The sequence below is a fragment of the Gobio gobio genome (assembly GCF_949357685.1).
Source record: "Gobio gobio genome assembly, chromosome: 25".
Taxonomy (NCBI): domain Eukaryota; kingdom Metazoa; phylum Chordata; class Actinopteri; order Cypriniformes; family Gobionidae; genus Gobio; species Gobio gobio.
The window spans coordinates 7,095,935-7,118,177 of NC_137121.1; the positions used below are offsets into that span (position 1 = coordinate 7,095,935).

General features: G+C 39.5%; 1 protein-coding gene across 2 annotated transcripts in view; it reads left to right on the forward strand.

Moving 5' to 3' along the window:
• eps8l2 (EPS8 signaling adaptor L2) overlaps positions 1-22,243 on the forward strand; it is a gene marked incomplete at its 5' end in the record, with an annotated part of 73,626 nt that overhangs the window by 19,589 nt on the left and 31,794 nt on the right. Inside the window, 2 exons of one of the 2 annotated variants that reach the window (XM_079810240.1) lie at positions 6,781-6,831; positions 10,717-10,763. In XM_079810240.1, coding sequence (XP_079666366.1) covers positions 6,797-6,831; positions 10,717-10,763 — 82 coding nt within the window. Of the gene's footprint in view, positions 1-6,780; positions 6,832-10,660; positions 10,764-22,243 lie in introns of those variants that run through there. The other variant, XM_079810239.1, reaches the window with a different exon arrangement.

A 22,243-nucleotide genomic window follows, 5' to 3' on the forward strand; every position in this document is an offset into this window, starting at 1 on the left:
TTTTGTAAACGAGGATATGTTGAAAATTGCAGATTCTGGTTCATTCATTGCAATGAAAATCCATTACCGCTCTGGTTGTATACTGCACATTTTGGCAAATGTCTTCCAGGTATTACATGCATGCAGAAAATTGGCATTTCTATATTAATAGTAGTGTCGTATGACATTCCAAACGCAACAATAAAACATGACATGTTGAAGCCAGTGAATGTGGACGAGGAAACGCTCCTGAAATGAGTCATGATCATTTCATTCAGCTCTTGGCATGTCTCCTGTACCTCAGACACACCTTCCCCGAGGGTTTTAAAAGCAGGTCGACTCCAAGAACACGAGTTCAAAGTCCTTTTATGTTGATCTTCATCTCATTCTGAAAGTGACTTTAATATTTTATGGTTATACTCCTATGACGGTCATATACTGTTATGATTGAGTGTACGTGTTTTTCGTATCACGTCTGAGTTTCCTTTAGTCTATAGTCCACATCAACTCATCTGTGGTCAGTGTGTGGATTATACAATGACATTTCAGACCCTCTAACCTTTTATCTAGGATGGATTTTTCCTATAGATTCTGAATGCAAACACACACACATGCAGAGGTTCCTCTGTGATCCGCAGTGAGGGAGTTTATTTGCGTGCAACGCCTCAGAGTGTGTAATTAATTAAGTGTTTGAAAAATGTCCGTGTCCCGAGGAGAGGCAGGTCTTGTTTCAGGCTGGGCTGCCAGCCTGCTGTTGTCTGGTCCAGCATCTTTACGGGACAGCGGACAGCAGAGCAGATACAACCAAAACAACACTGCGGTTCATCAAACTCCCGGAGTTAAAACAGGCTTAGTGAGGCGTTTGACACATTTGATAAACTCAGACGGTTAAATACAACATACACTGAAAGAAAAGATCATGTAGGATTTACTTTGAAACAATCTTCACCCGGGAAGTGCTTGTAAATGTCACAAATTATTACAAAGAAATGGCAGTGTAGGAGGCCTGTCCATGTAACAGGAAATGCTTGGGCTAACGTTGTAATATATGAGTTTAAATGTTCCTAAAATGTTAATGGAACATCCTTTTAATGCTATTAGTATTTGATGCAAGTTCTGAGTTTGGATTTTTCTCCTTTGAAAAATGACTAATCGGTTTTTAGTTTTGAATAATTCAAATAATGCGGATGGTCTGGTGTATTTTAAAACAGTAATTTTGCTAGTAATTCTGAGGCTTTAAAAGCCGGCCGAAGTGCCTTGAAACACGCAGCATTATTCAATATGTTGATGTAATGTCCACTGAAACAGGAAGACAGGGCGGGACATATCGGACAGCTCCTCCCCTTTTTTTAAATAGCCAATAACCTTTCGTTTACATCAGAGCTAGAAGTAGGCCTACTGTGTGGGATCATTTTGACAGAAAGGGCGACTAAGATACTTGCAATATATGAATATATAAATACAACATACACTGCTGTGGGTGTGTGTGTGTTCACTACTATGTGTGCACTTGGATGGGTTAAATGCAGATGTGCAGATGGGTCACCATACTTGTACTACGTTACTTCACTCACTCACTTCACTCCACTCAGTAGTACAAGCTCTTGACTGGTGGAAAGCAAATGAAAGGTGCTTATTCCTGGGACGTCACTGCCATCTGAGAGGATCTGCGCTCCAGACTAACCCATATTACGTAGACATGTTACTTAAAAAACAAAAAAAGATGTGAGGTAGGTCTGTTATTTTTATTTGACGAAAGTTTAATCGTCATAGTTAAGTCTGACGGAAAAAAACTATTCTAGTTCTTCAAAGCTTCAAACGGATTCAGTGTGTTTTCGTTTTGTAATCTTAATTTGTTCATTATTTAAGTTAATTTTTTTTTGTGTAGGCCTATTTATTTTATGCTATTTTATTTTATTCTGTTTTTCTCTGTTGTCAGAAACGCTGCAGGTGCGTCAAAATTTGATAATGTGTGAATCCAGGTTCTGTTGCTGTTGAGCTGTTCTGTATGCTGCTGTTTGCACTGTAAAATAAACCTGTGAAAAAAAGTTAATATTCGGATAATGATGGAACTCTTGGGTAGGGCTGTCCGATTAATTGAAAAATAATCGAAACCGAAATTCAGAACCTCTAACCGACATATCCCCATGTCGGTTATTTCGGTTTTAGTCACGTGACTCCGCCCCGTCAGTCACATCAAGTGCAGTTTGCAGGCACTCAGAGACACCTTTTAATAGTAGAAAATATTTACAGTAAAAACCTTATCAGGAACTTAAAACCTTATGAGGGCAAAAAATGGAAAGCAAAAAAATAATCGTTCATTAATCGTAATCGAGGTAAAATGTTCAATTAATCGAGGTTTTTATTTTTGGTCAAATTACAGCCCTTATGGTGCGTTCACACCGGACGCGATTCGCGCGAGTGATTTACATGTTAAGTCAATGCAGAGACGCGAAATGGCATTCTGCGGCACGATTCGCGCGAATGAGGCGGCGAGATTCGCGCGATTGAGGCGGCGCGAAGGACGCGAATTGAGCGTTTTGAACGCTCAAGTTGAAAAATCTGAACTTTGGCGGATATTTCGCGCCGCGTTAGCCAATCAGGAGCTTGCTCTAGTAGTGACAACAATGAGGAGAAAATCTGTATATTAATATCTGGTTCAGACAATATGATTATCACTGTGATAACATTAAATGACATGAAACACAACCCAGTCTCTTTTTGTTAAATGCAAGCTTATGTATGATCAATAATACAAAAGTATAAGTAATGTATAACAAGCTATACATGAAATAAAGCAAACAATGCAGTCAAACATTCAAAGTCAGTGCTAGTAGGCTAACGTTACAACTGCAACGTACAGTTATAGCCTAAAAATATAAAGTAATGAAACTTATCTTTGCCCTCAGCCTAAACGATTTGCCAGGGAACAAATTATAGATCCATGAGACCAAAGATCGGCCGTTACAAGACGAATTATAGCTCGAGACACACCACAGAGACATCAGAGCCAGCGGTAGACGGCAGAAGGACTGGCCGAGGAAAGGTTGCCCTCGCCGGCTTTCACGTGCGCTGAGCGCGCTGTCCGCTGGAGCTCACAGCTCCGACAACGGCAGATAAAATGTTCAAATAGGCACTGTTTATGTAAATAAACCACAGATTTGAGCTTTAAACAACTACATTATCGACTGAAAAAGTCTTAAATCTACGTTTTGTCACACATTAACAGTAGATATGAACAAAAAAAAAGACATGTAAACACAGCCCATGTCAGCCATTTCTCAACGAGACGAGCTGCTGGCGGAAGCCCCGCCCATGACGCGAATTCGCATCTGTTGTGCAGTGAATGTCACGCGCGATTCGCGCGAGTAAACTCAAAATGTACATGCGTCCACCTTCGCGCGATTAGCGCGAATTATTGTCCGGTTTGAACGCAACATTACTCTTGGGCATCTATTCTGGTCCTGCTCTAAGCTCTAAAGATTTTGGGTTGACATTTTCAGTTTGTACAGTGCTGTTTATAAAAAGCCGCGTTTCCACCGCAGGAACTTTCCCCAGGAACTAGGAACTTTGGGGTGGTACTCGGTGTGTTTCGACCGCAGGGATCAGGGTAAATATTTCCACCTCCAAATGGCCCTGCTCGCGAGGTAATACTTTTTCAAAGTTCAGGAACTTTTGGGGGTGGGACTTGGGCGCTGAACATGCTGATTGGTTGAGCTCATGCAGCATTTTATTTTAACCGGCATTTTTAAAAGTCTTGCAAGGTTCGTTCTGCATTCAGTAAATATCAGTCTTGCTCTTTCTGTCCGATGGCCGCTGTTTCTGTCTGTTCGTCTCAGCAATCGCACGGTCAATGTCCATAAAAGCTGATCATAACATACGTTGTCTTATTTTAAATCTAGCTTTCAGAATACACTTTAGTATCAGTGCTCGTCTCTTTTCAGCCATTTTGTTAATTACATCTTTAGTAAACCAATACATAACCAGCAAAACCAGCGCAGCTTGCATCTCCTCCATACTTGTTATTGTTGCAGACAGTATTGCACAAAAATTATTCCTGTCCGTCGCTGACTGGGAGGAGCAGTCGTGCACGGTCCCACGTCTCTGGACTAATTTGCCTAATCTTCATGGTACTTTAGACCGCAGTGGAAACGCAGACAGTAGCAGGTCTGGGGGAAAAAAAGTTCCTGGTACAAATTGTTCCGGGTAATTTCGGTGGAAACGGGGCTATAGACATCTGGTCCCGGACTGTCTCTTAGCGATACTGGGCTGCTCCAACGGTTCTTTGGCTCTTCCATCCTCTTTACAACAAACCCTCATGTTTGGTATGACCATTGCAAAACGGGTTATCCTAAATAAGTGGAAGTCAGCTTCCCCATCCTTGCTTCAAGAGGTGGCTTAAAGCTACACTGTGTGATATTTTCCCCCATCTAGTGGTGAAAAGGTATATGACCATCCAGTGAATTTTAGTTTCTGTTCCTCTCAATCCCGATTTCGCTTTAACTCCTACGGTGGCCGATTTAGTCCAAGATTAACATGGCTTCCAGTTCGACCTCGTCCACATTCGACACGGTGCCATTGAGTGTTAAAACGCGAAAGGCGAAGCTTGAATTTACGGGTATGTCCCTCTTTGGCTGATGTACTTTCAAGATGGAGGGGCAACATGGCGACCCGCATTCGAACCCCTCACCCGTATGTATTTTCAATGGCATATTATAAACTTACGAGAATACTTTATTACTTGAAAGAAGAATAAACTAAAAAAGTTACACAGTGTAGCTTTAATGAAATGGTTTCCTGGTTACACCTTGAAGAAGTTCGGTTTTCTATGTCTAACTCTCAAGATAAGTTCAAGAAGATCTGGGGCCCTTTCATAGAATACATCAGGAAGGATAGACCACAAACTGGGACCTAAATGCAATGTACTGGTTTAGTTTTTTGTTGTTGTTTTTGTGTTTAACTCTGGGTAGCTATCCTTATTGAGACTTTGCCACTCCCCTCCGGCTCAGGCCTCCTTGACTCAATCTGTGTGAGTGGTTCTCTTTGGGACATCGGTTCAGTGAATTGACATGTATATTTATACTTTTTCCTTCTATATAGTGTAAGTGTTTTTTGTTTTGTTTTGTTGTTTTTGTGCCTTAAAGGTGCACTATGTAACTTTTCCGTCCGCTAGAGGTTGCCTATTCAATACAAAGGCGTAGTTTGATGACGCCACGTTTGAACGCAGAATCTTGGGACATGTGGTCTTCACCTCACAGCTGGTGGGAAAGAATCGGGATAGGACTCGGGCAGAAATCATGTTCATGGATGTGATTATTTATTTTATTATGCCACAGTCGCCGGCGCCATTTCTGCTTTTCCGGTCATGAGTATGAGGTAACACAGCTCTGTTTATCATATTAGACACATCTGAGTGTGTTAATGATGTTATGATGTTAATCTGTGCGTTCGCGCGGCAGCTGCTATGAAAAAGCGTTTCTGCAAAATAAAACCAGAAACCGAGGGGAACGCAGATATGATGTCATCGACAGGCGACGCCCTCACACGTTCCGGTTCCTCGGTTAAAATAACAATTTCTCACGATTTACAAATAGTTGGAGACATGTGGGATATTGTAAGTACTCAACGGAACAAAATATATATATAACACTGGCCTAGTGGTTTTTGGATATTTTACTTAAAAAATGTTACATAGTGCACCTTTAATTGTCTGACTTACTGCCTTTTTTAGTTTTACTTACTGACTTTTATTATGTGCACCTGTGTATACAAAAAATCTGCTTAAATAAAATTTTCACTAAAAAAACGAAACAATATTTGGATAATGAGTGGCGGTTGTCGAAAATGAACCGAAATGAGCATCCCTAGTGCAGGGTGATGTCATCAAAATCATTGCATCCTTATTGGCGGAAGTGAGAGACTGTAAGATTTGAACGCTTATATCTTCTAAATGTGAATTTTGTCATTGTTTTGTTGCACACTAGCTTATAGATAACAGCTAACCAGGTAGCATACACATCCGGGCCTCATCTGGGCCAACAATGGCACTTATGGCTCAGTTCTGGCAGAGGCAAAGGTCACATGGGCCACATCTGGCCCACACACATCGAGCCGGTTTTGTGTTGTGGCCTCCTGTGTGTGGGCCACAACTGGGCCAGATGAACTTTAAAATGCTGAAAAACGTTACGTTTAAATAACGTTCTACTCAAATTAAGAAAACTAGATAGTTTAAAGTTACTTCAAATCAACATGGAATGATTAGAAAATGTTTTTTTGAGCATACATTCGTTTGCAATGACCTATTGATTATTCAAGAGCTGAGCAAATTGCAGACAGGATGCAGACAGTCGGTTCATGCTCTGTTTGATGCATTTACGGTTCTTCAAAGGAGTCATGTGCCTCAAGAGTCACACAGGGATGAATTATTCACAGCGGCCAGGACAGAGAAAGAAAGAAACAATGGAAAGGCCTTTGAAAGAGAGAAGGGGCGTGGCGTGGAAAACAAAAATAGCTTGGTGTTTAGCGAGAAGTTAAGACAAAGTAAACTGCCAATTTGGGACAAGTTAAAGAGGCCAAAGTGATGACGAAGGTCTTAACCAACCTCAAATTATTCAAATTACGAGTCATTAGTGCATTACTGCACAATTTACACAGGTCAGACACACCCTGTGAGAAGTTCAGGGAGATATTATAGTACAAAATACAGTGATACGGTGTGGATTTACGGTAATTGCTGTGCCATGTGTTTCATTTCCTGCACTTAAGTTTGGTGGTAATGACCCTGTGTTCCTTCTGTCTCAGGTGGATGTCGTAGAAAATGAGTGTTTTGGGGACCCCAGCAAATCCAAACAAGTAAGTCTCACGCTCGAATACACATGGAGATGCTTCTAAGCTCAACTTATCGTCACAATTCATAAAGCAATGCTCAGTCAGTTTTTCAAATGGAGCAACAGTTTAAAGTTATTTTAACTTGTGTCTTTTATCTAGTTGATATCTATCCTGAATTACAACGTACCTGGTTTAATAGAATAGACATTCGAAGGAAACTCTTTCGCCCCCTAGAGTACTGAGCAGTCATTATAGTCTTGAAAAGTGGATTTTCAAAATCAGTTTACACTGTAAAAAAAAATCAGGTCTCCGAATGAAAATTTTCTAGTGACCGATCACATTTAAATTTTTCAGTTGGCCAAATTGAATTTCTTGAATTTCAATTGAATTAAATTGCATCAATTCACAGAAATTCAATTTGGCCAACTGAAAATTTTTGATGTGATCAGTCACTAGAACATTTTCAATTGGAGACCTGATTTTTTTTTTACAGTGCAAGTATATTAAATATTTTGCAAATTACATTTTTTACAACTTTTTTTTGTAGTTAATTCAATGTTTTTTCACTGCTTATTCAGGGTTGCCAACTTTTAAGTTCATATGTATATAGCCTACTCTACATACACTCACCTAAAGGATTATTTGGAACACCTGTTCAATTTCTCATTAATGCAATTATCTAATCAACCAATCACATGGCAGTTGCTTCAATGCATTTAGGGGTGTGGTCCTGGTCAAGACAATCTCCTGAACTCCAAACTGAATGTCAGAATGGGAAAGAAAGATGATTTAAGCAATTTTGAGCGTGGCATGGTTGTTGGTGCCAGACGGGCCGGTCTGAGTATTTCACAATCTGCTCAGTTACTGGGATTTTCACGCACAACCATTTCTAGGGTTTACAAAGAATGGTGTGAAAAGGGAAAAACATCCAGTATGCGGCAGTCCTGTGGGTGAAAATGCCTTGTTGATGCTAGAGGTCAGAGGAGAATGAGCCGACTGATTCAAGCTGATAGAAGAGCAACTTTGACTGAAATAATCACTCGTTACAACCGAGGTTTGCAGCAAAGCATTTGTGAAGCCACAACACGCACAACCTTGAGGCGGATGGGCTACAACAGCAGAAGACCCCACCGGGTACCACTCATCTCCACTACAAATAGGAAAAAGAGGCTACAATTTGCATGAGCTCACCAAAATTGGACAGTTGAAGACTGGAAAAATGTTGCCTGGTCTGATGAGTCTCGATTTCTGTTGAGACATTCAGATGGTAGAGTCAGAATTTGGCGTAAACAGAATGAGAACATGGATCCATCATGCCTTGTTACCACAGTGCAGGCTGGTGGTGGTGGTGTAATGGTGTGGGGGATGTTTTCTTGGCACACTTTAGGCCCCTTAGTGCCAATTGGGCATCGTTTAAATGCCACGGCCTACCTGAGCATTGTTTCTGACCATGTCCATCCCTTTATGACCACCATGTCCCCATCCTCTGATGGCTACTTCCAGCAGGATAATGCACCGTCACAAAGCTCCAATCATTTCAAATTGGTTTCTTGAACATGACAATGAGTTCACTGAACTAAAATGGCCTCCACAGTCACCAGATCTCAACCCAATAGAGCATCTTTGGGATGTGGTGGAACGGGAGCTTCGTGCCCTGGATGTGCATCCCACAAATCTCCATCAACTGCAAGATGCTATCCTATCAATATGGGCCAACATTTCTAAAGAATGCTTTCAGCACCTTGTTGAATCAATGCCACGTAGAATTAAGGCAGTTCTGAAGGCGAAAGGGGGTCAAACACAGTATTAGTATGTGTTCCTAATAATCCTTTAGGTGAGTGTATATATATATATATATATATATATATATATATATATATGAATGCACACTGTAAAAAAAATTCAGGTCTCCAATTGAAAATGTTCTAGTGACCAATCACATCTAAATTTTTCAGTTGGCCAAATTGAATTTCTGTGAATTGATGCAATTTAATTCACTGAAATTCAATTTGGCCAACTAAAAAATTTAGATGTAATCAGTCACTGGAAAATGTTCAATTGGAGACCTGAAGTTTTTTTTACAGTGCAAGTATATGAAACATTTAGCAAAATAATTTTTTTACAACTTTTTTTTGTAGTTAATTAAATGTTTTTTCACTGCTTATTCAAGGTTGCCAACCTTTAAGTTCATATGTAAATAGCCTACTGTACATATAAGGAACAATAAGTTTGCCGTGGCACTATTTTAGCAGTATTTTAAACGTTTCTTGGGTTAAATTATATGTGCTCGCATTCATTAATATTCACTTGTGTGTGCTTATATAAGTATCATTAACAGGGGCGGAGCACAAAATCCCGGGCCCAATGCATAGGCAGTCCTAATGGGCCCTCCATGTTCCATGTTCAAATATATTCCACTTTTCAACTTTTCAAGGGCCCTCTCTGCCTTTGGGGACCTGGTAATCAGTACTGGTTTTACCCCCAGTCCGACACCCCTGATCATTAAAAATATTAGGATGTAAGTTATTAATGTTTTAAAATGTCACATTTAAAGACATCTAGTGTTTGATCATATCTAAATATTTATTAAAATGCAAAACTGCAATACTTTTTTGATCAATTAGATTAGATACATGTATATTGATTAAAGAGCCATACGGGCACCTAATAAGGGAATTACAAATGAAAATTATTATTTTTCTTGCCACAAAATGACTAACCTTAACCTTAATTACTACACTAATTTTAATATAAATAATAAAAATATTAGAAGAAAAATATTTTAAGTGGTCATTAATGGACCATAATCATTGCACAAATAGTATTTAGTACCAAAAGATCTCCTCAAAATATTCAATAAATATTATTGAACTAAAATATAGAAAATGTATTTAATTGAAAAATAGTTAAGATGTATGGTCACATTTGACCACCAATGAGTACAAGTGTGACCAATTAGTAAGGAATACCTGAGGGCTAAATACAATAAAAACATTAACATTAATGTTCACAATGTTGCATCTCCATCACTCTCAATTATAAAACGATCCTGTAAATATGGTTGACGTAATAATCAATGCACACTATGCTGTACTGTTTACCAAAACTTGCTGCAAACACCTGTATAGTGAAGCTGTTGTGTAGCCGGGAGATGAGAGCATGATTGCTCTTGTGTTTGAATTTTGCATTAAAACTTTCAAAAAATTAAAAGCTTAGACTTTGTTTAATATCAAAAGCAGGTTTGGCAATTTGCCGTGTGATTAAGTTGGGCAGAGTGAGACCGTGAGACAGAGCCTGAAAGCGTGTGTATCATGCCAAATGTGTGAGAGTTGGCAACCCTGGCTTATTCTCATGTTATGATGATACTATTTCAAACTATAATAATTTGCATAGTGAGCTATCTTATGAAACATGAGAGGGCATGTTCTTGTTATATGCACCAGGCTTGTAGTGCATTGGCTCAATGCATGTGCTTACTTTCAAATAACATGTTTCTGGAATGATATGCTTGTAAAATGAATGCAGCTTTTGCTGATGTTTTTTGGGACCTACACACACCTAGCCAAACATCCCGTAGTTAGTGATTTTTTTGTGAGATTGTGTGCGTTTACGTATATTACAGTCTAAGTTAACAGAGCAGCACTGTTTGGGAATGTTTGCCTTTCCTGCCCTGTTGGAAACAACCTGTCTCTGTGTCTCTGCGTGTCTCACTCATACCCCCTTCCCTCACTCGCATATGCTCTCACAACCTGTAGATCTCGCACAATCCGTGCCATGCAGTGCTCACTTTAGCCCAGTACAGCGAGTGTGTGCCGTCTAGAGTATTTAGATCAAAACTAAAGCCTGTACAGCGATGAAGAGCAGGCATCGTCACCCACCCTCCTCATCCTCATCTGCTCTTCTTTGCAGTGGGGTGGCCAGATCGGACAGCAAGATCAGTGCCAAGACCCTGTTCGGTAAGTAAACGACACATTTATTTGTAAACTAAAAGTGCTGTGAGCAATTTCTTCATTTTTGGAATGCTAAAATTTTAAAATATAATTAAATTAATAAAATAGAGCTGCTTTGCAAGTGTCTACCAAATGCATATATATAATATATATATAATATTTTATATCACATATATATCACATGTAATCAATTATTTTCCTTGGGAATCGAACCCATGACATTGCAGTTGCAAGGGCCATACTCTACTGTTTTTTGCATTTAAAAGAACACGCCACTTTTTTTGAAAATAGGCTCATTTTCCATCTCTCCTAGAGTTTAACAGTTGAGTTTTACTGTTTTCCAATCCATTCAGCCGATCTCCGGGTCTGGTGGTAACACTTTTAGCATAGCTTAGCATAGATCATTGAATCTGATTAGACCGTTAGCATCTCGCTCAAATGACCAAAGAGTTTTCTAAATTTTCCCTTTTTAAAACTAGACTCTTCTGCAATGTAATATCATTGCGCCGCTGCACTCATGGGACGGCTCAAAGCTCTTGATTATTACGCAGGAATGAGAGTATAGCTTCTAGCCATATCGGCCTAGAAAATCATAACTTTTAATTTTCCGTCAGTCTTAGTACACGATGTAACTGCAGAAGAGTCAAGTTTTAAATAGGAAAAATATCGAAACTCTTTGGTCATTTTTTTGAGCGAGATGCTAACGGTCTAATCAGATTCAATGATCTATGCTAAGCTATGCTAAAAGTGCTACCGTCAGACCCGGAGATCGGCTGAATGGATTGGAAAACGGTAAGCCTATTTTCCAAAAAAGTGGACTGTTCCTTTAAATTCACTCTTCTGCTTATTTTTGCACTGAAATCAATGCAACAATCAACTGTTTTTTTTTTGAAAGATCTACACATACATTTGTTCTGTTTGTATGGTGAACCTGATTTTACCAAGTACAACAGGATGAACGTCTTTGTTGATCCTGGAAAAACATTCCAAACAACCAATCAGATTTGAGTTCACAGTTTATGTCAAGTTTAGGCTTACAACCAGGGGCCAGTTGCATAAACTTAGCCATTATGTTTAGACCGTGTCTTAAGAACTAATTTGACACACTAGCAATTAGTCTTACTTTTCTGATTCAAATTAGACCAATCTAAATTTTTATGTAACTGACTTTAAAAAGTGAAGAACAGTCTTGAAGAAAAAAATAGACCACTTACTTTTAAAGGTCCCATGGCATGGCATTTTTCTATTATTTTATAATGTTTCCTGAGGTGTACTTATATTGTTAGTATGATTTTTACATCATAAAATGTCATAATTTAGAAATAAAAGGCATTTTTTCTATACTGCTGTTTGCCCTGTGGCTGACTGCCCTGTTTCAAGAGGCGTGTCTGCTGTGAGACTTCAGTAAAAACGGCCACTGTTGTGATTGGCTGACATCTTTGCATTTGAAATGAGCGGAGGGGGCGTGGTTTAACGAAGTCTATGACGCACGAGCTGCTGCCAGAGAGACGGATGGACCTGAGTTCACTTCACATCAGTTCTCAGCATGTCTCAGTTCAGTGAACTGTTGTAGTTACTAGAATATACTTCAGGTTATTAGTTTATTTCTAGTCGGAGGGGCTGTCACTCATGTCAGAAAGTTAGTAACTTTAGTAAATTATGGATCAGCACTGACTCGAGACGCGAACCGTTTACAACGATTCAGTCCGATTTGGTGAACTGATTCGGTTCACTAAAAAGAACCCATTCAAAAGAATGATTCGTTCGCGAAGCGGACATCACGGAGAAGGAGCGATTGCTAACAAAGTTATTTATAGTAACTACTGAGTTATGAGAGCGCTGTCTGTCAGCGCGAGTTTATTATTACCAACTTTGTAACACATGCAATGTACCATTACAGCTGTCGAGATGAACGAGTTAGTAAGTGTTGATTATAGCATTATTTCTAGATATGTTCCAATCATATGAAAAGCGTCAGTGCCGCGCATTGAGTAACAGCGCAAACAAAGACACAACAGCAGTAATCGAATGTAATCCAGTTTATTGTAGGGATAGCTGGCTAGCCTACCCGGATACCCTCACGCTTACCCCCCTTCAGCTTAATCTCACGCCGCGTAAGGCGCCTCCGCTGTGGGCCAGAGGCAGTACTGGGGGTCGGGGATGTTGAAGGCCGACCGGTCAGTGCAGCCCGAGCTTCGGCGTGCGTGGGGTTTATCTCTAAAGAGATGTGAGTCTGCTGATGTTGAGCAGAAACCACTGTATGCACATTGTAGAACAGATAGACGCGACGAGGACGTACAAAAACACTGACTCACAAGATATAAAACAGGAAAACACCGTTCTGTCGGGAGAGAGAGAAGCCGCAGTGTGTGCACGGATAATAAATAATTAGCTACACATAAGAAATCACTGATCACTGATCAGAAGGAACTGAAAAAAGACTTCTGTTTTCATTTGTACATCCAAACACTGAGAAACTGCCAGCATTCACTCGATCACAAACACTGATCTCTCGAGCGTTTGCATGGGCGTGGCAGATTCTCTGGGCGGAGGAAAGGGAGGAAACCGTTCCTGTGTGGACGTCAAAACAGGAGACTTCAGGATTGGCTCGTCTGGCCTGTCATTTTCTCAAAGGCAGAGAAAGACAGCCAGAACTCGGGTTTACACCGATCAACATTTCTATCCACTTGGGGACAATATTTAGGCTAGGGGAACGCATATTAATGTTGAAATACCTCATAAAATGAACATTTCATGCCATGGGACCTTTAAAGACTAGTCTACGCAGTTTATGCAACCGGCCCCTGGGTTGTGATCAGTGTTATTCACCTATCATTTCCCTCTGAGATTAGGGATAACTGATGAGTAGGGTTAGGATAAAATTGTCAGGATCAACAAAACATTCCTTACTTAGCAGAATCACTGTGACCTTCATGAATAAGGCCCAATGTTTACCTGTGACGTAGTTGTGCATGGATGTGGTTTATTGCGTGTGTGTGTGTGTGTGTGTATGGCTCTTCCCCCTTCCAAGACATCACATCCTGTTTCCTGCTTCCTTTGAAATGGCATTCTGCACATACGATATGCAAGCGCGTCATACAATAGGACATTTGCATGCGTATTACACATACTCAGTCTCACAGGCCTCACTGCGATTCAGATTAACCATAACAATCAGACGTTTGCCTATCAAATGAGTGTGTCAGGATATTTCAGAATGACCTCACACTATTGAGGTCATGAGCGACAGAGAAATCACTTACTTTTACGACTTACTTTTGGTGTTATAGATTTGAAGAGTATCGACTTCAATTCATGTTTGATCAGAGGTGGGTATATATTTTTTATTTTACAAGGTCTTCAAATGCGACTTAACCAATCAGATCAGTCGTAGAATGGAAGGTTTTACATGATAGTTAAAGGTTAGAAGAACCATTTTTGGTTCCACAAAGAATCTTTCAGTGAACATTATAAAAAGAACCATTTGTTTTTCTTAGTGTGAAGAACATTTTAATGATCTAAAGAACCTTTTTTCCCCACTATAAACAACCTTTTGTCCGATAAAATGATTCCATGGGTGTTAAAGTTTCTTCATGGAACCGTCAATGCCAATAAAGAATTGAGCAGATTTGCATGTTTTTATGACTAGTGCAGACATCAGTGCCCATTTTGCCAACTTTAGATGAACGCATTGAGCAGGGTGTTTATCGTTTACCTGTCGTCATGACGACTAGGTGTGTGTGTGTGTGTCTCCGGGGGTGTGCGTCTCGGCCTAAATGTACACACAGTCTGCCTCTGTGCCCAGTCGGGTGTGTCTGGAAAAAGGGGGCGTGTGCTCAACCCGGTCTGACATGTACATAAAAGAGGCTTTTGAGCTTTTAAGAAAACAAGAATGAAAGTAAGAGAAGGGCAACATCGGCAGAGAGATCCTACATTTGTCATTTTTCAGAAGCTCATACACTTAAAGGATATTTGGCTAATGGTCTATTGTAATGAGGTCGAGAGAAAGAGAGAAAGAGTGACGGTGTTTTCACAGGTGATTGATGAGTTTTGGAAGCTGTTAGCCTACTGTACAGTAACACTAGCTGAAGCTGGGTGTGTGTGAGAGAGAATCTCAAGAAGATCCAGTTCATATTTCACCCTAAACTCAGACGAAAATAATGAGAATTTATATTTATAATTTTTAAACATTAAAAAAGTTACTTTCATTACATAAGTACAATTCAATTTCACATACATTATTCATTATTTCAATGCAATGCAATGCAAAAAAACCTTTCTCAATCTCAAATTTTTATTGAGTAAATGAACAAATTTTATAATTTATAATTGTATATATTTTACAGTGTAAAAAATATATTATTTTTGCATTACAGTAATGAGAATCAAAATATTTTACATTGACTTAATAATAATAAAAAAAAAAGGCATTATATAATGCACAATTATTTTAATGGCCTTACAAATAAACCACATTTTTTTAATGCAAAATATAATTTTGTATGTCTCTCTTTAGATTTTGGGGCGAAATATGACCGGGACATGTTCTTTTTTAGAATTTGTGCAATTCACCTGTGTGTTTGTGTGTGTCTGCATTTATGGACCTGAGCTTTACATAAGAGATACAACATGTTTTTATGTTTTTGTGTGTTCTGCACTTTGGCAATGACCCATGGGAAGGTACACAGCCCTGCCTTGGGAGCTCAAACACACACACACACACACACACACACACACAAGCACTCACACACGTTGTGTTTTCATGTTTTATGTGGACTTTCTATAGACATAATGGTTTTATACAGTACAAACTGTCTATTCTCTCCCCCTACACTAACCCACCCCCTTAAACCTACCCATCACACACACACTACACGCATTTTTACATTTTCAAAAAACATCACTTAGTATGATTTATAAGCTATTTTCCTCATGGAGACCAAAAAATGTCCCGACAAGGACAAGGATTTCGGATATTGCCATGTTTGTGGGGACATTTTGTCCCCATGGTTTACCTGAACTACACACACACACACACAAACCTGATGCTCTTGCAAAGTTTCACATTTCTGTTTGCACATATGCACTGAGCCGTGCCTTTAAATCTGTTCCTGTGGTTTGGTTTTATTGTGTCGTGAACTCGGTTTTACCTTCCGTCCCGTCAGCCCCTGCAAACCAGCACATGCAAAAAAATCTCCCATCTATCACCCGATTCATGCGCACAGAGAGGCAATGCAAATGAGCAGGAGCGCTTTAAACCCCACACACTTATCACACCATCACCAGATAAAAGAGTGAAAGACATCGTCCGTTAGGATTGACTAGCTCAGGCAAGTCAAGTCAAATGATTTATATATAGCGCTTTATATTGTTTTAAAGCAGCATGCAGTGATATAAAGGATAATAACAGAATCAATCATGCAAACTTCATCAAAAAATTACACACATTTATATTTTGCAGTACAATAGTGTCACTGTCATAGTGTCAAATTTCACAATTAATTACACAGACGCGGCCAGTTCAATTAAATGTGACATTTTTAAAGACTGAAATAGTGTTTTATTGTAAAACATTTAGCAAAAAACATGCCCTTTAGCAAAAAAAAAAGGTAAAACAACGGTATCGGACAATTTGAAGTTGAAAATGGAGTGTTTTTGGTACAGGGCGTTTGTATTAGTCTTCACGAGTGCTCTGTAAACTCGTGGGCTGTACTTCTGCCTACGTCTAGCATGACCTTTCCGACGTGATTATGTCATCCTTAGCACCTCGCAAATCTGCGCAAGATGAACAATTTAGGTTAAAAAGTATATTAATTTTTATTTTTGAAAATGACCGATTGTTTGGCTAGAAAAGACCCTATTCCTCATCTGGGATCACGTAGTACCATTTAAAGCCCTTTGAAACTGCATTGATTTGGACCTTCAGCATTTTGGTTGCAATTGAAAACCATTAAATGATGAAAAATCCTGGAAAGTTTTCTTCCGAAAACTTAGGGCGTTTTCACACCTGGAAGTCCGCACCAAGGTCGGAATCGAAGTTCATGTTTTGATACATTTTATACATTCGGTTAGTTTTGGTTTGGTTTCACATTGCAAGTATGCGAGCACACTAAATAACTTTACATGACGCACTTGCGTCCACTCGTCTTCATCTATGTGGGCGGCATCTGGACATTGATTGGTTTGTAAACGGACGTGTCTGACGTCAGCGTCTTTGACAAGAATGAATGAACCACTATTGAACAGTGCGCATTGCTTGACTATTTTTTATTCGTTACGTTTAAAAGTGGACATTTCAAGCTTTATATTCACATATTTCTCATGTCTGTGAGACGAGTAGCTGCTGAGTTTGGGTTTATTTGAGACGCTCCAGTTCATGTGCAAAGCATGTGATCGCTCCCGCGATTATTGTCTGCTATAGACTATTTGCTTCTTATTTAATAAATCCAGGCAATTATCTGATTAAACGTTGATTAAAATTAAGGTACAATTCATACAAAACGAAATTCACATTAAAGAAAGGCTTTCTAAGCAAAATCCTACAACATTTCTTTCAAAATCATTTCTGACCTTCCGTCTTCTGACATATTGCGCATTTTTTCACTTTTCATAATCAATGTAGCCTAGATGAAATTTTAAAATAACTTTATAATATTTAAACATAAACAGGAACTTCCTGTAAATGGTCTGAAAGTCCGAACCAAACAGAAAATGCTTTCACACTAGAAACGAACCGAACCTTTGTTCAGTTTGATCCGGACCGAGAATACCGCTTTTCGTCGGACCAAATTTCGTCTGTTTGGTCCGGACCGTGGTACGGGGAGGTTTCACACCTGTCATTTTGATTCGGACCAAACTGAAAAGTCCGAAAATCCGGACCAAACAAGGTAGGTGTGAAAGCGCCCTTAATTTCTTTTCGACTGAAGAAAGAAAGATATGAACATTATCAGGAAATTTTCATTTTGGGGTGAACTAATCCTTTAATGGGAACATTAGCAAAACTTTCTAAGATAATTTTTGTTTGCTGGGATTGTGTTGTTATTAAGCTCAGTTCGGTTCAATACATTTGTCGATCATCAGCTGTAGCGCTGCTCTACAGAAGACAATAGTGTCATTATTCAGCTCAATTAAGTTGAAGTATTGTTCTCATCCGATTTGTTCTCAGCATTACGGCTGCTGTAAACACCAATGCAATACGTTAAATCGGTTTCTGCTCTCATTTGCTTTCACCTTCTGTCTGTTTTCTTTTCTTATGGATTTTTTTTTTTTAAGGTTGCTGCCACCAGCAAAGATCCCAAATTTCCAGTAAGCAACCACATAGCAAAAACCCAAAACCCATTAGCAACTGCAAAGCGACGCCCTTGTGGTTTAATATATCAGCGTTTGCTGTGCATGTTAGAATGGGGCTTTGAAACTGACGCCGTGTGTTTGTTTGGAAGTTTGTGTGGTTGTTGCTGTCCATGGGTAGCAGATGGCGTTCCCTGAATTGTGTCCAGATGGGACACCGTATCCGTTTGGCACGACAGGTGATGCTTGGAGCCACAGAGTGGTTGTGAGACAGGTTTGGTTTGGATGGTTAGTTTATTTGGACTGTTCCTGTGTGCTCAACATGAGACTGTGATGTATTTATGAGGGAAACGGGATATTCAACTAGTAAAAACTGTTGGCCAGGACTTGATTTTAAAGTAGGGATGCATCGATATGAAAATGTTGGCCAATACGGATAACCGATAATTCTGTATATTTGAAAGCTGATGACCGATAGGCGAAATCCAAATTTGTATATAATTTTTGAGAGCCTGATTACAAAAAAACAAAAGTGTCACCATTAAAAGCCATGTCCCAATCACACAATTATGATGTTCTCATTATCATTTTATGTAGTCTATATGTAGTTAACACTTAACCGTATTTACCTTTTTGAAGTGATTTCAATCATATTTCAAGCAATTCAAACCCCATCATGGCGAACAGTGCTCATCTGAAGTGTCTCAGCTGAAGGAAATAATACATTATTTATCGACTTTAATATATCAGCATAATTTTCTTATCGGGCCGATAGCGATAACATTAAAAATGAACATCGGCTGATACCCATATAATGGCCGATACATCGTGCATCCCCAGTAAAATGTTTCTCTATATGACAGGTGGTTGAGAAATAAGAGGTCTTGTCGAGGTTATGACATTTTTTTTATTATTTTATTTTCAATTGCATTAAATTGATCAAAAGTGACAGATATGTCTAATGTTACAAAAGGCTTCTGTTTCAAATGAATGCTGTTCTTTAAAAAGGGTGGTTGATTGCCCCTTTTTACAAGATGTAAAATACGTTTCTGATGTCCCCAAAGTGTGTATGTGAAGTTTTAGCTCAAAATAGCTACAAAACATTTTTATAATATGTTAAAATTGTCACTTTTTGAGGGTGAGCCAAAACCTGCGTTTTTTTGTGCGTGTCCCTTTAAATGCAAATGAGCTTCTGCTCCAGGGGCGGAGCTTCAAGAGCTTGTGTTAGCAGCTCTGATAACCTCATGCAGACAGGCAATGAACTAATCAGACTTTTATGTTCAAACCGGAGTCGGACAATGATGGAGAGAAGAAGTGACAACATGTAGAATGAGACAGGACGTTTCTGAATGGCTAGTTGATGAATTTATGGAGTTGATGTGGAGTTAACTATCTTCAAGACATTGACTAGCGTATCCTGTCATGATAATCTCACCCCGTTTGTTGTGTGTTCCTAGGGGGCGGGGTTTATGTAAATTTCAGGGCTAGTGATGTCACTAACCTGGGAGGAAGCTTGTATAGTCCCAACCAGCCGTTTGTTGTAGTCCTTAAAAAGTGATTTCTTTTAAAAGAAAATATCTCCCTTTGCTTTGAACTTTGAGCGTCGTAACTTTGCAGATGTTGTTTATGCTCAAACAGCAACATCACACACTCACTAGTTTAAAAAAGGGAAATCATTTTTCTTTAAACTTTCTATTAATTAAAGAATCCTGACAAAAAATAATGTATTGTGGTTTCCACAAAAATATGAGGCTGCACAACTGTTTTCAACATTGATGATAATCATCAAATCTTCATATGAGAATGATTTCTGAAGGATCATGTGACACTGAAGACTGGAGTAATGATGCTGAAAATTCAGCTTTGATCACAGGAATAAATTACATTTTACAATATACTCACATAGAAAACACTTATTTTAAATTGTAATGACATTTAACTATTTTTACTGTATTTTTGATCCAATAAATGCAGCCTTGGTGAGCAGAAGAGACTTTCAAAAACATTAAAAATGCTTTCGACCCCCTAACTTTTGAATGGTAGTGTTTATAAAACAAATAAGTGTTGTTTTGTTAAAGAGATAATTCATAAAAAGTGGCGATATTCTCATCATGTCGTTCCAAAGCGATATGGCTTTAAATATGTCTGTTTTTTTGTTCATATGATTAAACTAAACAGTCCAAACAGAGAGAGACAGTTGTGTATATTGTGAAAGAGAGACAGGTGAAAGACACGCAGAGGTGAGAGACGCTGAGTGACAGAGAGGTGAGACAGATTGCGTTACTAGACCTCCAGCAGTCACGTTAGGACAACAGTTTGCTTGACGGTGTGTGTGTGTGTGTGTGTGTGTGTGTGTGTGTGTGTGAGCGCAAACATGTTTGTGAGGGTCAAAGGTTTCCAGCGTAGATATTTTCATCTGAAGGCCATCTTTTTATTCTGTTTAAACAGAATTTTATGTGCTGTAAAGTGCTGAACTTTGAGTGTAAATACTGTTAGGAGAAGAAATGTGTTTCTGTCACACAGTTACACCTAAATATACAGGAAATAACTTTATTACCCAGAGCAAAAAGAAAATATGGCTCAATTTCACGTCTCAGGAATTCAAACTTATTTTCAAGTAACTTTGTCTTAGACATTTCTCTTGAAATTCCTTAAGCAAAATGATGATAGTGACAAATGAGTCTGACCCAGGATCTGGGTTACACAGAAACTACCCAAACACTGGGTTGTTACGCCTGACCCATGTTCTGGGTACCACAAAATCTACCCAAACACTGGGTTGTTGCGTCTGACCCAGGATCTGGATAACACAAAAACTACTCAAACACTGGGTTGATATGTCTTACCCAGGATCTGAGTAACACAAAAACTACCCAAACACTGGGTTATTGCGTCTGACCCAGGATCTGGATAACACAAAAACTACTCAAACACTGGGTTGTTACGCCTGACCCATGATCTGGGTAACACAAAATCTACCCAAACACTGGGTTGTTACATCTGACCCAGGATCTGGGTAACACAAAATCTACCCAAACACTGGGTTGATACGCCTGACCCAGGATCTGAGTAACCCAAAAACTACACAAATACTGGGTTGTTACGTCTGACCCAGGATCTGGATTACACAAAAACTACCCAAACACTGGGTTGTTACGCCTGACCCATGTTCTGGGTACCACAAAATCTACCCAAACACTGGGTTGTTACGTCTGACCCAGGATCTGGGTTACACAGAAACTACCCAAACACTGGGTTGTTGCGTCTGACCCAGGATCTGGGTTACACAAAAACTACTCAAACACTGGGTTGATACGCCTGACCCAGGATCTGGATAACACAAAAACTACTCAAACACTGGGTTGATACGCCTGACCCAGGATCTGAGTAACCCAAAAACTACCCAAACACTGGGTTGTTGTGTCTGACCCAGGATCTGAGTAACCCAAAAACTACCCAAACACTGGGTTGTTACGTCTGACCCAGGATCTGAGTAACCCAAAAACTACCCAAACACTGGGTTGTTACGTCTGACCCAGGATCTGAGTAACCCAAAAACTACCCAAACACTGGGTTGTTGTGTCTGACCCAGGATCTGAGTAACCCAAAAACTACCCAAACACTGGGTTGATACGCCTGACCCAGGATCTGAGTAACCCAAAAACTACCCAAACACTGGGTTGATACGCCTGACCCAGGATCTGAGTAACCCAAAAACTACCCAAACACTGGGTTGTTACGTCTGACCCAGGATCTGAGTAACCCAAAAACTACCCAAACACTGGGTTGTTACGTCTGACCCAGGATCTGAGTAACCCAAAAACTACCCAAACACTGGGTTGTTGTGTCTGACCCAGGATCTGAGTAACCCAAAAACTACCCAAACACTGGGTTGATACGCCTGACCCAGGATCTGAGTAACCCAAAAACTACCCAAACACTGGGTTGTTGCGGCTGTGTTCTCCATCTGGTATGGCAGGCTTTGGCATCTGAGCACAGTTTGAGATTTTATCTAAATCTTCATCTCAGGTGTAAAATTCAGCCGAAGACGAAACATTTCATTTCTGTCTAGCAGATTCACTCAAGATATTAAAGAGATCACATGTTCTTCAGTGGAGCTTCAGTCTCAGGTAAACTTTAGGTGTGAGTTTAATTGCTATTGTTAAATTAGCACATGGACGACCCAGAATCCCTCTGGG